This window comes from Xenopus laevis, chromosome 1L (assembly GCF_017654675.1).
Source record: "Xenopus laevis strain J_2021 chromosome 1L, Xenopus_laevis_v10.1, whole genome shotgun sequence".
In the NCBI taxonomy this organism is placed as follows: domain Eukaryota; kingdom Metazoa; phylum Chordata; class Amphibia; order Anura; family Pipidae; genus Xenopus; species Xenopus laevis.
Genome location: NC_054371.1, coordinates 52,812,328 through 52,827,743, shown reverse-complemented (window position 1 = coordinate 52,827,743; position 15,416 = coordinate 52,812,328). Strand labels below are relative to the sequence as shown.

At 37.1% G+C, this 15,416-nt stretch overlaps 1 protein-coding gene across 7 annotated transcripts in view; it reads left to right on the top strand.

Moving 5' to 3' along the window:
- The window catches only part of clcn3.L (chloride channel, voltage-sensitive 3 L homeolog), a 58,290-nt gene that overhangs the window by 21,172 nt on the left and 21,702 nt on the right, over positions 1 to 15,416 (top strand). For all 7 annotated transcript variants that reach the window (XM_018230846.2, XM_018230850.2, XM_018230868.2 and 4 more), the window contains 4 exons: positions 7,217 to 7,374; positions 9,324 to 9,423; positions 9,597 to 9,784; positions 13,745 to 13,867. In XM_018230846.2, the coding sequence (XP_018086335.1) occupies positions 7,217 to 7,374; positions 9,324 to 9,423; positions 9,597 to 9,784; positions 13,745 to 13,867 (569 nt within the window). The remainder of the gene's footprint in view (positions 1 to 7,216; positions 7,375 to 9,323; positions 9,424 to 9,596; positions 9,785 to 13,744; positions 13,868 to 15,416) is intronic.

Here is a 15,416-nt window from a genome sequence, read left to right as displayed (position 1 = left end):
AAACATAATGCCTTTTATTACATAACACCCTTGGAATCTAAACTTAGCTTCTTTGTGTAACGTTACTCTCTTGTGATATGAAATATATTAGTGTTTGTACTGTTCTTACTTTGCCTTATCACATATGACTAACAATGCTGCTTTTTTATATATATATATATATATATATATATATATATATATATATATATATATATATATATATATAGATATATATATATATCGCCATGACATTAGCCCATCTAGTAGATTTTTTCACTGCCCATTCATAGTATTCATGTAAAAGGGCAATTAATGTGAATATATAGACTTACTGTAAGGCTGGTCACATAAATTGTTTGTATTGATGCATTCAATTTGGCCAAGTACTTGCATGACCAAATGGATATGATTCAGGCAGGCACTTAGGCTGCAGGGTGAATGAGTAATCTCTGTTAAGCAGGACCCTAGCTACCTTCTGTAGCAATTAGTACCTGTATTTGTAAATTGGTATGTTTTATTATTATAATTAATAATAATAATAGTTATTATTATATGGACTTTTTTTTATAAAGATAATGCTGGATAACTAGAAAAATTAAATAGAAAAAGTAACTAGTTACTAGGATACTGAAATAGAAAAAAATAGAAATCTATTTTATAGAATTCACAGAGTTGATCATTGAGTCATATTTTACAGATTAACATAGTTAAAGTAAACACCTGCATTTTAAAACCAATCCAGTTTTGTTTAGCTGTGTCTAAAGCATTGTTGGATTTTGTATTGGCCATAAGAGATGTTATCCACCCCCAAGTGACTTAAAAGCACACTGAGGGCAGTGGCACATGTGGTGCCCAAAAATACCTTCTCATTGCCCGAATGTAAACTTTCACATGTCTTGTCAATCAAATTGCTTAAGAAGATACCTGGCAATACAGGATAGGGGCCTGCCTCCTTGCTTCTACAGATATGGGATCCGTTATCCGGAAACCCATTATCCAGAAAGCTCAGAATTACGAAAAGGCCATCTGCCATAGACATTTTATCCAAATAATCCAAATTTTAAAAATGATTTCATTTTTCTCTGCAATAACAAAACAGTATAAGAAAAAAATACCCCAAAGCTGCAGCTAGAGGTGCAACATTCATATATTTACCCAGGATATTTTATGGGAAAGTTCACCCAGAGCTCCCCCCCAAAGTAAAGTTAAAACACATTTAAGAAGAAAAGAATCTGTATAGCGGAGAATTACTTAAACAGGGGGTCTCCCTACTGGGAATATATTAGTTAAAACACACTTTATTCCAAATGTATGTGTATTTTAAATTTGGAATAAATAAAGTGTGTTTTACCTAATATATTCCCATTCGATAATCGAAGAACTGTCTCTTTAAAAAAACTTCGATTTCAATACATCGCCAAAATAAACCTGCCGAAGTGCTATGTTAGCCTATGGGGACCTTCTAGAGCATTTTTCTAAGTTTTTGGAAGTCAAAGTAAAATCGTTCGATCGATCCCTGAAATAGTTTGATTCGAAGGATTTTATTTCGACCGCAAATGGCCAAATCTGATGTAAAAAATTCGACTTCGATATTCGAACTCAAAGTATTTTAATTCGATGGTCGAATTTCAAAGTATTTTTATCTTCGAAATTCAACCCTTGATAAATCTGCCCCTTAACGTTCTATTTAAAATATGTACATCTTAAAAATGAATTTGTTTATTTCTCTACCTTCTGTTTCTCAGAAGCTTTCATTTGTTTTTTGCCTGACGAAGGGGCCTGTGTGCTCCAAAATCTTGCATTTTTTACTTATACAGTTAGCCAATAAAAGGTATCACCAAACTTTGCATTTTCAGAAGCTTAAAGAAATTGAAAATAAAAACTGGGTAAATAGGCTGTGCAAAATAAAAAATGTTTAGTTAGGCAAAAATGTAATGTATAAAGGCTGAAGTGACTGGTGACCAGGCAGTAACCAATCAGTGACATGAGGGGGGGCACATGGGACATAACTGTTGCTTTTGAATCTGAGCTGAATGCTGAGGATCAATTGCAAACTCACTGAACAGTTATGTCCCATGTGGCCCCCCTTCAAGTCGCTGACTAAAGGTGCAGATTAAAGCTGCCGATAATGGTCTTTTAAACCGATCGGCAGCTTATCTGCCCGTGTGTGGGGGCTCCCGATGGGTCCCCCCTATCAATATCAGGCCAAAAATCGGCCAGATATCGATCGGGCAAGTTTGATCCAGGACCACAATGGCTAGTTAATGTGGTCCTGCGACCTGTCTGCACCCGTTCGCAGCATTGTAATCCGGCCCCAGGGCCGAATGTTCGGCTTAACTCAATATCTCCCATCTGTCGGTGGGCATATCGGGTTAAGATCTGCTCGTTTGTCGAATAGTGTATGGCCACATTAACTCAGATTTACAGAGCTGAAAAGCAGAAAGTAGTGTTCTGGCTAATATATTACACTCCAGCCTTTATACATTACATTTTTGTCTAACTAACTATATCAGAAACATTTTTTATTTTGCACAGCCTATCTATTTACCCAGTTTTTATTTTTATACTGAACAATTCCTTTAATGTTTGCAATTCTTGAGATGGTACCTTCACGAAGGGAGGTTTCACAAGTTGACTGGAGTTCTTATAACTTACTATTGACAGCATAAGGCAAGACACATACATTATGTAAAACATGAGCGGTGTTAAAGCATACAGTATGTAGTGAAAAGCGTCCGCTTCTATATTAGACCATTCTATTAGGCAGCAAAGCATATTCTGTCACGAATGGAAGAGAGAGGCTAATCATTGTCCTATAGCAACATTGTTGTTTTTCTAGACACAAACTGTGTTGCTAGTAAAAGCATATCAGTGAAACTAGAGCTGAGCTTTGCGGCTGAGTGTATTGTTACAACATGTGACTATTACACAGTATAGCATTGTATGTGTGTGTGTGACAGTACAGCCAAGGGAGTCTGTACAGAGGGCACAGTGATAAGGAGCCACGTACATACTGTGTTATAGCAGAAACAATACTACCTTCAGACATGGCAGGTTTTGTGTAAATGTGTTTTCAGTCTTAAAATAATTATCTTTTTATGTTTTGGTGGAATATTGAAATTGTTCTTTTATTTGTCTCATTATATAGTTTCAACATCGATCCCATGTTAGCAAATGTCCGCAGGTTAATGCAGGGATGCTGCTTTTTAGTGTCCCTCATACTCCATCAAACAAACCCTTTTATCCTGAGCTTGCCCATAAAAACCTGCTTTGGGTGGGAAGTCCTTCACCCACTTTTGCCTTTAGATTGCATTTTGGAGCTTCTTGGTGCAGCTCTGCCTATACCAGCTTATACTTCGCATCTGACCGGATAGGGCGCTATTCAGCCAAATTGCATGGTAAGCATGGGCCTGTTAGCAAAAAGAGAATTTCAGATTTTTAACTAAATACAAGTTTGAAAAGTTTTGAAATTCTCTTTTAGCCAATCATAGGGTAAGCTTTGCTTGCCATAAAACCAGTCATTCCCCTGTTACAGAGATTTGTCCACCAACCCTGTGTTGCTAATCTGCCAAAAGACTCCACTTCTGGAGTACAGAGAAGTCACAGAGTGCACCAATCAGGTGCTGAGGCTGTGCAATGTATAAAATATACCAGACTTCCCAACATTATAGAAATAGAGAGAGGAAAATAAATATTTTGACTATACATATTTTTTTGACCACACCCTAATTACCATGTCCCTTTTACAAAATTTGTCAGGTTATGAAAGTTTGAACACATTTCTGTGTTTTTAATGTGTTATTACAGTTTTCATATGAAGGTGAATTGCCCTTTAAGCTGCAAGTCACAGTTTCCCCAAGAGACCTGCTTATCTTAAATTGTTACAATTGTTTCTTTGCTTATCTTAAATGGTTACAAAAGTATCTATAAGCACCTGCCACATATTCTTGGCCAAAAGCCAATTAAGTTTAAGAAACTTTGTATATTTTTCTGGCTGTTCATTGCAGGAGATCAAAGAGAAAGTGGGACATTAAAGTGACAATCCAGGACTTTGGGTTGAGCTGTTAAAATTGGAACTGTCCCGTGAAAAACGGGACAGTTGGGAGGTATGGTGTAAAACACAAAGTAGAGAAGGTCGGCTTTTAACCTGTAACACCTAAAAACTTATTCATTCCCTATGAAGAAATTGAGTGTATTATTGCAAATGCATGTTAAGAACTAGTGCTTTATACCCTGTATACAGTATGCAAACCTGACTATGCTCCAGTGTACTTTCTTAGTCTGCCAACTAAATGAATGAAAAGCAGCTAGGCAGGCTGTATTATAAAGATATTTTCTGCAATCATTGGAAGTTGTATAGTTTGTGAGTTTATATAAATATAGAAGTTTTATCCCTACATCTCATAGCTGTGGTACAACACAAGCCTTCAGACTTGGGCTGATTATCTGCTGTTCAAACGACATAAACTACAAAACACTTTGGGCTAGTAATGACTGTGTAAGAGCAAACTGAATTCACAGAAGATGGGAAGTGTTATTTTAAGTGTGTTTGTATTGCAACACAGTGGGGCTCATTTATAAACACTGGGCAAATTTGCACATGGGCAGTAACCCATAGCGGTGACTGGCTTTTTTGACATTTGGTTGCCATGGGTTACTGCCCAGGTGCAAATTTACCCAGTGTAAATGAGCCCCAATGCATGTGTTTTACTGCCCCCAGCAGTGTGACCATGTTACCATGTTGAAGCCCCAAACAAGGAGCAGTGCTATGGCAGCTCTGTTGAAAAGCCCTTAGTTAAATATGTTAAAAAATGTTTTTTTTTGTTTTTAAAACAAGATTTTTATAACCAGTTACTTAGCAAAGATAGATTGGAAAAAATATAATCTTAGACAGATGTACATAAAAACTATGATGGTTTTATGGGGCTTTTAAACTATTGGTCACCAGGTAGTTTGATGATAACTTTCCAATACAATTTTTTTCTTAAATTAAAATGTATTTTGCTTTGGTTTTGTTTCCACACTTGTATAAATGTCAAACAAAATCCAATGTGGCCCCAGTCTGAGGGATTAGATGTTGAAAAGGGCATCATTTGTTTAAGAGGCCTCTGATTATTATTATTATTTTCTCAAGCTAATCTCCCTCAGTCTGATTCCAAGAACTTTGCACTGTTTGCAAGTCTAGGTAATGATTAGACTTTTTCGATTTTATTGCCTATATCAAAGATTCTTGTTACCAGATATGAAGATAATCTTGTTCTCTTTTCTGACAAACTGCACACTTCTAATATTTCCACATAGCTCTACACAGCTGTGCCTATAAAGAGGCTTATCTGGATACTTTTAACCTGTGACCACTTTATATGTATTCATTTATACTCTGGCCTTCTTTTCATGCAGAATAATTAGCATATTTATTGTATATGCATGAAGACGTTCTGTTAATACACACAGTTTTTTTTTTTGTGCGTCACTCTGATCTCCCCTCCCCATTTCCCTTACCCAGTATCCCTCCACTACAGCACAGTAAACTCTTCACTCCATTTTGTACCTAAATTCAAGGTAAATCACCACCATTGATTGGAGGGAAGATGGAATGTAAATTTTCACTACATAAATAAAATTTGAAAGAGTTTAAGGGACAGATTTATTAAAGGGGTTGTTCGCCTTTTAACAACTAGTTGTTTTCCGATAGATCACCAGAAATAACGACTTTTTCCAATTACTTTCTATTTTCTATGTGTCGCTGTTTTTCTAATATTGAAGTGTAAAGTGTCATTTTTCACCTTCTAAAGCAGATCTGGGGAGGGGGGTCGCGACCCTGTAAACTGTTCTAAATTGATACATTTAGTTGACACATTTCTTATCTTTGTCCCTGCTGAGCAGAATCTCTGGGTTTCATTACAGGCAGCTATTAGACTTGATGCAGTAGTTGCTAATACTCCAGAGATGCTGCTGAGAAATCTATCAACTAAATGTTGCAAAATTGTAGAGATGCTGCTGAGAAATGTATCAACTAAATGTTGCAAAATTGTAGCAGTTTCGAATCTGCACCTGATTTACTGAGCTGACAGACTTAAATACCAGAGACAGGAACATTCAACTTTAAACTTAGATTTTGGAAAAACAGTAAAAAATAAATAATGGAAAATAATTGAAAAAGGTATTTTTTTCTGGGGAACAATCTGAAAACAACTGAACTGAAAAATTTGTTTGGAAGGTGAACAACCCCTTTAAGGGTCGAATTGAAAATTAGAATTTTTGAAAAATTATTATGGTCAAAACTGTCATTCGACTAGGGAATTATCCAAACCTGATTCGAGTTTTTTTTTTTTTTTTTTAAAAACTTGAATTTGATTTTCGAATTTGAATATTCGCCACCAAAAAACTGTTTAAGTCAATGGGAGAGGTCCAGAGATAATTTTTTTACAGAGAAAACACTCAAATCAAGTTTGATTGAATTTGACAAGAGTTTTCCGATAATTTAAATTTGTCAGAGTTTTAATAATTCTATTTTATTATTAAATTTCGCCAAGTTGAATTTAGAATTTATTCAAATTCAAGGGAGTTTAAACAAATTCGAAATTCGACCCTTGATAAATGTGCTTCTAAATCTCCTTTTAAGCTTCCATGCTTTGTATATTTCAAGGACTAAATAAATACGTTTACATTTGGTGGAATTTCAGTATTGGGTACTGGAAGGTTCCAACTCAGTGAGTATTTCTTCACAATGGGCACCACAATATACCTGTGCTCGACAATCATACAATCATAAACTGATTCTGTATACCTTCCAGCTGACTCTTTGTTTTTAAAAGGTATTGCTACCGAGTCCTTTGAATTTATGGGAAAATTGTATTTTTGCCTTTGATTGTAATAGGAAGTAAAAAGTGTCAGTTGCAGTGCAAAACCTTGCAGATCCAGTAATTTGTAATTTAAACATTTGAAAATGTGAATGATGGGATCCCAGATGAATTATTTGCTTTGAGTCATTGTCATGGGAAGCACACTATCCAAATGTAGTTCTAGCTAGCACACATTGGGCCTTATTGTGAGTCTTTCCTTCTAGAAGTAGTCTGTGGTTACCTATGGTAAATGCACCAGCAGTAGGGAGCTGTGGTTATTAGTAAACTAATATATGCAGTAAGCTGTACTCTTTGTATAGTTTTGGAACTAGGCATAGACTACAATATGAAATGGGTGTGTTTTCTTTATTTATTGCTTTACTTTCCAGGTACACATTACACAGTGACAAATGGAGGTGCAATTAGTAGCACTACTCACCTACTGGATCTCCTAGATGAACCTATCCCAGGAGTGGGGACCTATGATGATTTTCATACCATAGACTGGGTGCGGGAAAAATGCAAAGACAGAGAACGACACAGGCGGGTAAGTCACCAGACTGCAGTGTTTTCATATTACACAGTGTAGGTCAGGGATTCTCCAACCCGTGAGCCACATTCAAAAATAAAAAGAGTTGGGGAGCAACACAGACATGCAAAAAGTTCCTGGGGTGCCAAATAAGGGCTGTGATTGGCTATTTGATAGCCCCTATGTGGACTGGCAGCCTACAAGAGACTTTATTTGGCAGTACACCTGATTTTTATGCAACCAAAACTTGCCTCCAAGCCTGGAATTCAAAAATAAGCACTTGCTTTGAGGCAACTGAGAGCAACATCCAAGGGGTTGAGGAGCAACATGTTGCTCACGGGCTACTGGTTGGGGATCACCGGTGTAGGTAAAACAGGTACAATTTGCCTGCACAGTGTTGTTTCCTGTAGTAGGTGGATTAAGATTTGGCAAACGGCACGTGCTGCCATTTATTACACGTACATCCACAAAAAAGTGTATTGAGTAATGCATGCTTTCACTGGCTTCATGCTTTGTTGTTAATATCTCCTTGGGAAGTGCCTATGACCAGAACATTGCTAAGCCACTGTATGCACATCAGGGTGAACTGCATATGGCAGTCCTGTCTATTTTATATATTTTTCTTTGGCTGGCATCGCCTGTCTTGTTGCATGACTCCGCAATGTAATGACTGATCATCTGCTTCCTTAGGTTTTTATTGGGCAAAAAATGTTATGGTGTTATGTAATGTTAACGTTGACTATTGGCAGATATAGATTTACCAAGAATGTTGCTATTTAATGTTATCCCATGATCGCATCTTGATTTCAGTGTATCCTAAATTCTTATGTGGATGGTTCATCTTTCTGTTAACTTTTAGTATGTTATATGGCCCATTCGAAGTAATTTTTCAATTGGTCTTCATTATTTATTTTCTATCGTTTTTTAATTATTTGTCTTTTTCTTCTGACTCTTTCCAGCTTTCAAATGGGGGGTCACTGACCCCATCTAAAAACAAATGCTCCAGAAGACTACAAATTTAATGTTGTTGCTACTTTTTATTACTTGTCTTTCTAGTCAAGCCCTCTCTTGTCCATTTTCCAGTCTCTTATTCAAATCAGTGCATGGTTGCTAGGATAATGTGCACCCTAGCAGCCAGATTGCTGAAAATGCAAACTGGAGAGTTGCTGGATAAAAAGCTAAATAACTCAAAAACAACAAATAATTAAAAATGAAAACCAATTGCAAATTGTCAGAATGTCACTCTCTACATCATACCAAAAGTTAATTTGCAGATGAACAGCCCCTTGGAATTCTTTGAACATTTAAAGTTTATGGGTAACTTGAAACAGAAGGAATGAAACGGTTATGCTTCCATATTGCCTTAATATATTTTTGGTATGTTTTTGTACAGGGCAGACATATCTGTAAAGCACTTTTACATCAGTCTCTGTTCCAGTGAAGCTTACAGTGTAAGCTCTATAGCACATAAAAACACACACACGGGGTCAGAAGAATCCCCTGCAGACACAGGGAGAAGAAACGTGTTCCATACACATAGGGGTTATTTATCAAAGACCGAATTTATCTCAATATTTTCTGCTACAAATTCCGATCAAATCTGCTCTGGTTTTTTACACTTATTTATTATTACATTTTCCCGAAAATTGCTTTGCAAGTAAAAATCCAATTTTTAGGAGTTTAGTTTAGGAAATAACCCCCTTAGTCCCTTTATAAAAATCTGACTCACTAGCTAGTTTTGAAAAGCAGCAATGTTAAAGATTGCATCACAATTTAAATGCTGATGTGGTTTTCTATTGCTTAGCATATTTCACCGATTCTTATGTTCACCACTCAGCAGTTTACTAGGCTACTTTTTATCATTTGCAAATACTTGCTTCAATGGCTTGTCAAGTACTGTTTAATCAAGTCTCTATTGCATTTTAGTTGTAGTATAATCAAATCACTATATTCTGTTATCTCTCCAGATAAACAGCAAGAAGAAAGAATCGGCATGGGAACTAGCAAAAAGTCTGTACGATGCCTGGTCTGGATGGCTGGTAGTCACTCTTACTGGTTTAGCATCAGGTAACGAGGGATCTATATAATCTTGTAACTTGGAATGGTATAGAAGCTCTATAAACTCATACAGTATATCAGTGTTTGGAATGGCTCCAATGGGCTTTTAATAATTTGAAATAATGGTATCATGCTTCACTGATAAGACTTTTAATTACAGTAAGCCCTGTTTTTGCTTATAGGTGCCCTCGCAGGCTTTATAGACATTGCTGCAGACTGGATGGCAGATTTAAAAGAAGGTATTTGTATGACGGCATTTTGGTTTAACCATGAACAGTGCTGCTGGGACTCCAAAGAGGCAACATTTGAAGAGAGAGACAAGTGCCCTCAGTGGCAGACATGGGCAGATCTAATAATTGGCCAAGCAGAAGTAAGTCTTATCCAGAACGAGGGAGAAATTTGTTTGCTCTGTTTTCATTTTTAACTATCAATTTAGAGTGTGGGTTGTGTTACTAACATTGGAGATAAATTACCAATTTTTACTTTTTTGTTTAAATAGTGTAATTTCCAACTGTTTGTGCCAGGAGACCTCTGTAGATTCATCAGAGTGAAGTTAGAGATCACCGCAGTCCACTAGAGTGAAATCCCGCCACTATCCATTCATTTCTGTGGGATTTTTAAAGGCGTATTTATCAAAGGGTGAACTTTGACTTTCACCCATTGATAAATACTCTTTTAAAAATGGACTGCGGTGATCTCTAACTTCACTCTTTGATAAATATGCCCCTTTGTTTCTTGTAGGAAAGCACTGAATCCAGTTTTTTGGATTTGGCCCAATACCGAATATTCGACAAAGGATTTGGCCAAATTTAAACCATATCCACACTCTATTTTGTATACACAAATAAGTGAAATCCCGAAAGATAGTAAGTGTGGGCAATAAAAATTGTCACCTTCTACTGTCGTCATACGTTCTATATTTACGTGATTTTAAGGCTTCACACTCCAGAAACTGAATTCTGCTGAAAAAACCTCGGGTTCAAACGAATCCAAGATTTGGTGCATCGCTAGTTTCTTGGTGGTGTGGTTTTTATTCTTACAGGACACCTGTAGCCATATAATTCGTTGTTAGGCGGTTCAACGCATGTATGTTTTAATGGCTAGATTTTATTGAAAAGTTATGAGTAGGTAAATGAAAGGTTGAGCTTTGAGTTAGGAGTTATAGGAGTTAAAGCGCAACTAAAGGCCCAATTAAACAGTGGCTCGACTAGTCCTATACCACATAAATTGGATCATGCCACCTGAACTTCTGTGGTCCTTCAGTGCGGTGGTATAAACCTCCCCTTCTCATACATTAAAGGAAAACTATACCCCTCAAACAATGTAGGTCTCTATAAAAAGATATTGCATAAATATGCTCATATGTAAAACCCTGCTTTGTGTAAATAAACCATTTTCATAATAATATACTTTTTTAGAAGTATATGCCATTGGGTAATCATAAATAGAAAACTGCCATTACAAAAAATAAGGCCTGCCCCCTGGGATCCTAGGATTCACGGTGCACTCAAACATACCAGACAAACTATACATGTTAGGTCACATGAGCCAAATAACAGACAAAGTCTGTATTTTGCTTTCTCACTTCTTCCTGTTCCAGTTAGAGCTGCAGTACTTCTGGTCAGGTGATCTCTGAGGCAGCACACAGACCATCACAAAATGGTGGTTCAAGGCAAGAGATATAAAAGGACAATATTTACTTTTATTTATTTATATATATATATATATATATATATATATATATATATATATATATATATATATATATATATATATATAAAATATACCAGTTTGATAAGATTCTTTAATATGTCACTTAATTTGATATACACTATCTGTTGCTCAAGTATTCATTTTGGGGGTATAGTTTTCCTTTAAGCATTGCACAAAGCACTCTTGTGGCACAAGCTGCAGGTTAGTTGATGTGCACTGGTACATTGCACCCCTGGGGGCACAGTGTACATAATTAACATTCCACACAACATTAGGAGGATATTGCCAAAGGATTGTGGAAAGTAATATGTTTGCACTGGGGCTGCTGTCTATGAGAAAAGCAAACATAAGACTATGAAATATGGTTAATTAAATTTCTCCTGTATGGTTTATTGCAACTACAGCTTCTTACATTATCTCCCTAATTTTGCATGCCTGTGAATGCAGAGAATACCGCACATGCCCAGCAAATACACAGGCTGAACTTCACAAGAAAGTGTACATTTACAACCTACAAGCAGTCCTCTCACCCAACACTGCTATAGCAATGAAACACATTGCAATGCTAAATCTCCTGTAATAGAGAGGGTGCTTACGGCTCATTTTCAAAGTGAAGTCTGTGTAACCTTACTATGAAAATGCTGTTTACACACTTCTCAGCATTTCCTGAGCTTGTCCGAATTTGCTGAGTGTGCCACATTCACTAATACTAAGGTAGGATCCAGTAGCTGCCCAAAGATATTTAAAGGGGAACTATTGTGAAAATGAAAATGTAATACTGAAGTAAGAAACTTTCTAAATACAATCAATTAAAAACTAGGCATTGTTTCTGAAATAATTAAGTTTCAAGTCACTATTCCTCTCTCAGCAGATGTTCCTCTTCATTCTTCATGCAGCAGTTGGGTGTCAGATGAATGATCCAATATCTTATAGAGGGAGGCTTCCTCTCCTAGCAGATGTATTAAAGCTCACTCAAATAACAAAATCTAACAAAATAACTGCCTTTTGCACAAATTCTGCATGTACAGAGACATGATTAGAGTGAGCTCTAATACATCTTCTAGGCAAAAGGAGCCCCCTTATAAGATATATTGGATCATTCATCTGACACTCAACTCCTGAATTAAGACAGAATGAGGAGAAACAGATGCTGAGAGAGGAATAGTGAAGATAAACCTGAGTATTTCAGAAACCGTAAATAATTTTTATTTGATTGTATTTAGAAAGTTTCTTATTTCAGTATGCTGAAACTAATATTACATTTTCATTTTCGCAATAGTGTCCCTTTAACAATCAAAGATATTTTGAACAACCCTTAATAAATATTGGCTGTCCCAGATAAAGATACGTTTTCAGCAAGGTACATATCTGGCCAAGGTGCCGATATGCTTAGAAGGAAGCGATCAGCATAGTATATTTTCCTTGTGCAGAGGTAACTCAGATATATTCCATATGTTGAAGGGAGCAAATAAACAACAAGAACAAGTTATAGCACATTATGTGACACTCTCCAGTGTTTGTAACACAGAGGCTCCTATGGCAATAAAGGCTCTTATGTGGCAGTTTTTTTTTTGTCAAAACCAGTGCCCTCCAGCATCACATATAGTCTACTATAAACAAACCTGTCCTCCACTTTACCTTTTTCTCTTGGTTTTTCTAGTGTTCTTATTACCATCCCTGATAACATTTACCCCCCATAAGTAATAAAAGGCACAAAGTTTGTCCAGCTGCAGTAACCCATAGCAACCTTAATCAGTTGTACTGGCAGAAACATTAGATAGCTTTAAGAACGGGTTGGATGGCTTTTTAGCAAGTGAGGGTTATGGTAGAGAGCTCATAGTACAAGTTGATCCAGGGACTAGTCCGATTGCCATCTTGGAGTCAGGAAGGAATTTTTCCCCCTCCGATGCAAATTGGAGAGGCTTCAAATGGGCTTTTTAGCCTTCCTCTGTATCAACTAGCAGTTAGGCAGGTTAAAATAGACTTAAAAGGTTGAACTTGATGGACGTGTGTCTTTTTTCAACCGAACTTACTATGTTACTATGTAAAGGTGGCCATACATGGATAGATCCGCTCGTTTGGCGATGTCGCCAAACGAGCGGATCTCCCTCCGATATGCCCACCTTGAGGTGGGCAATATCGGGCTGATCCGATCGTGGGCACTAGGGCCCAACGATCGGATCCTAGCGAACACAAACGGGCGGTCGGATCGCGGGACCGCATCAATGAACAGATGCGGCCGCGATCCGACGGGATTTTTAATCCCATCCTATCGAGATCTGGCCGACTTTTGGACAGATCTCGATCAGGGAAGCCCGTCGGGGGCCCCCATACACGGGCCAATAAGCTGCCGACTCGGTCTGTCGGCAGCTTTTATCGGCCCGTGTATGGTCCCCTTTACCTGCTAATTGGTTGCTATAGGTAGCTAGACCTGTAGCAAATATTGCACCTTTTATTGCATAGCCCCAATATACTTTGTGGTACGGTAAACTAGAATCCAAGTTTCATATTGTACTTGCCCTGTCTTCAATATAAAACATTTGTCATGTTGGTGTTTAAGTTCCAGGTATCACATGGGTGTTGACTAATCAACTAAATCAGTGTTTTCTGTTTCTAGGGTCCTGGATCTTATATAATGAATTATATCATGTACATTTTTTGGGCACTCAGTTTTGCCTTTCTTGCTGTGTGTCTTGTGAAAGTATTTGCCCCTTATGCTTGTGGTTCAGGAATTCCAGAGGTAAGTAATTTATGTGAATGGAGGAATGCATTCCTTTTGCACCAGAGGAGGCGCTATATCAGTTGTGGCAGGCAATTTTGCAAACCGAATTACCCCCAGTTCATTCCTTAACAACTACAATTTGCTACTCTTATTGAAACGTTATCCCCCCCTCATAGTGGCTGACATACCACAAAATGAGATGGGCAGTAAGAAAAACTCCTAAAGCCTGTAATTTCCATCTAGCACACTAGTGTCAGAAGTGTTCAAGCAGGACCAATCTAGTCATAAAATCTCCTCCTTTTATAAAGCCTTATAGGACACCAATCTACAAATTGGTGAAAATTGATTGAAATCCAGAGAACACTGGTAGGCTGACATAACACCACTCACAGATAAGTAGTGGGATCAAGTGCTTCAAACCCCTCTAATGATCTCCCTTATTTACAAGTATAGAATTCTGCAACTATACTTGGTGCATATAGCTTATTACTCAAGAACCTTGCTGCAAATTAAATCCAGAAATACCACCCACATGCTTGAGATGTAAGTTAGAGGAGGGTATGATAATGCATTCTTTTTGGTCTTGCAACAAAATACAACCATATTGGTTAGCTATACAAGCTTGCATTACAAAACTATTAGGGTTAGAACTAACACTAGACCCTAAGTGATAATAATAATATGTTACACTAGACCCTAAGTGATAATTAATAATATGTTACTACAGTTTATTCAAGCTAGTTACGTAAATAAAACAATAAGAAATGTCGTGGTAAATCCGCTGTTAATGCATCTGATGGTAAGTTAAAATGGATATTTACCTAATCTGCGAATTGGGAACAAGTTTGCCTATGCTTTTATATACTCTGATGATTTGTGACTTCAAAACCTCACTTGAACCAAAAAAAATAAAAATATTCATATTGAACTCGGAGGCCACCAATCTATGCATTATTTATACAGAGCTTATATGAAGGTTAATGACACCCACCCCACTTTTAGGTTCTAGCAAGCCAAATCATGTTACCTGTATCTTATTAAGATGGAATACTTAACATGTAAAGACACATGAACTCTAGTTTGAGAGCGATGGAGGCATTGTTGTCTACTGTAGAAGAATGTCTACTGTAGACTTATTTTCAGCTTAGCTATTAAGTTTTATTGAAATACCAAACATGCTAAAGCTTTCAGCACAACAATAGCCACTATTGCGAGATTTATTATTCAGAGCTGTACAATGCTCCCATTCTTTGAAGCACCAGTCGTAGGAGTTCTACCATTTCATGTGCTACTGAGATCTGGCTAACTGGTTTCTCCTTTTTATTCTGGTGTTTATTTATTAAGAACATGTAGTCTGTTTAGAGCACTGAAGCTACAACACCAGGAGCATGGCTCATCGATCCCCCTCCTTTAAAGTAAATCAATCAGTTAATTAAATCAGTGTTGAATGGGATCATTGTGGGCACCAGCCTAGAACTTACCATGATTGTGTATGTTATGCAATCACACCAGTAAGATATTATCTGTCAGCCATAAGTGTATTTGTTCTGTAATAAGCACATATAAT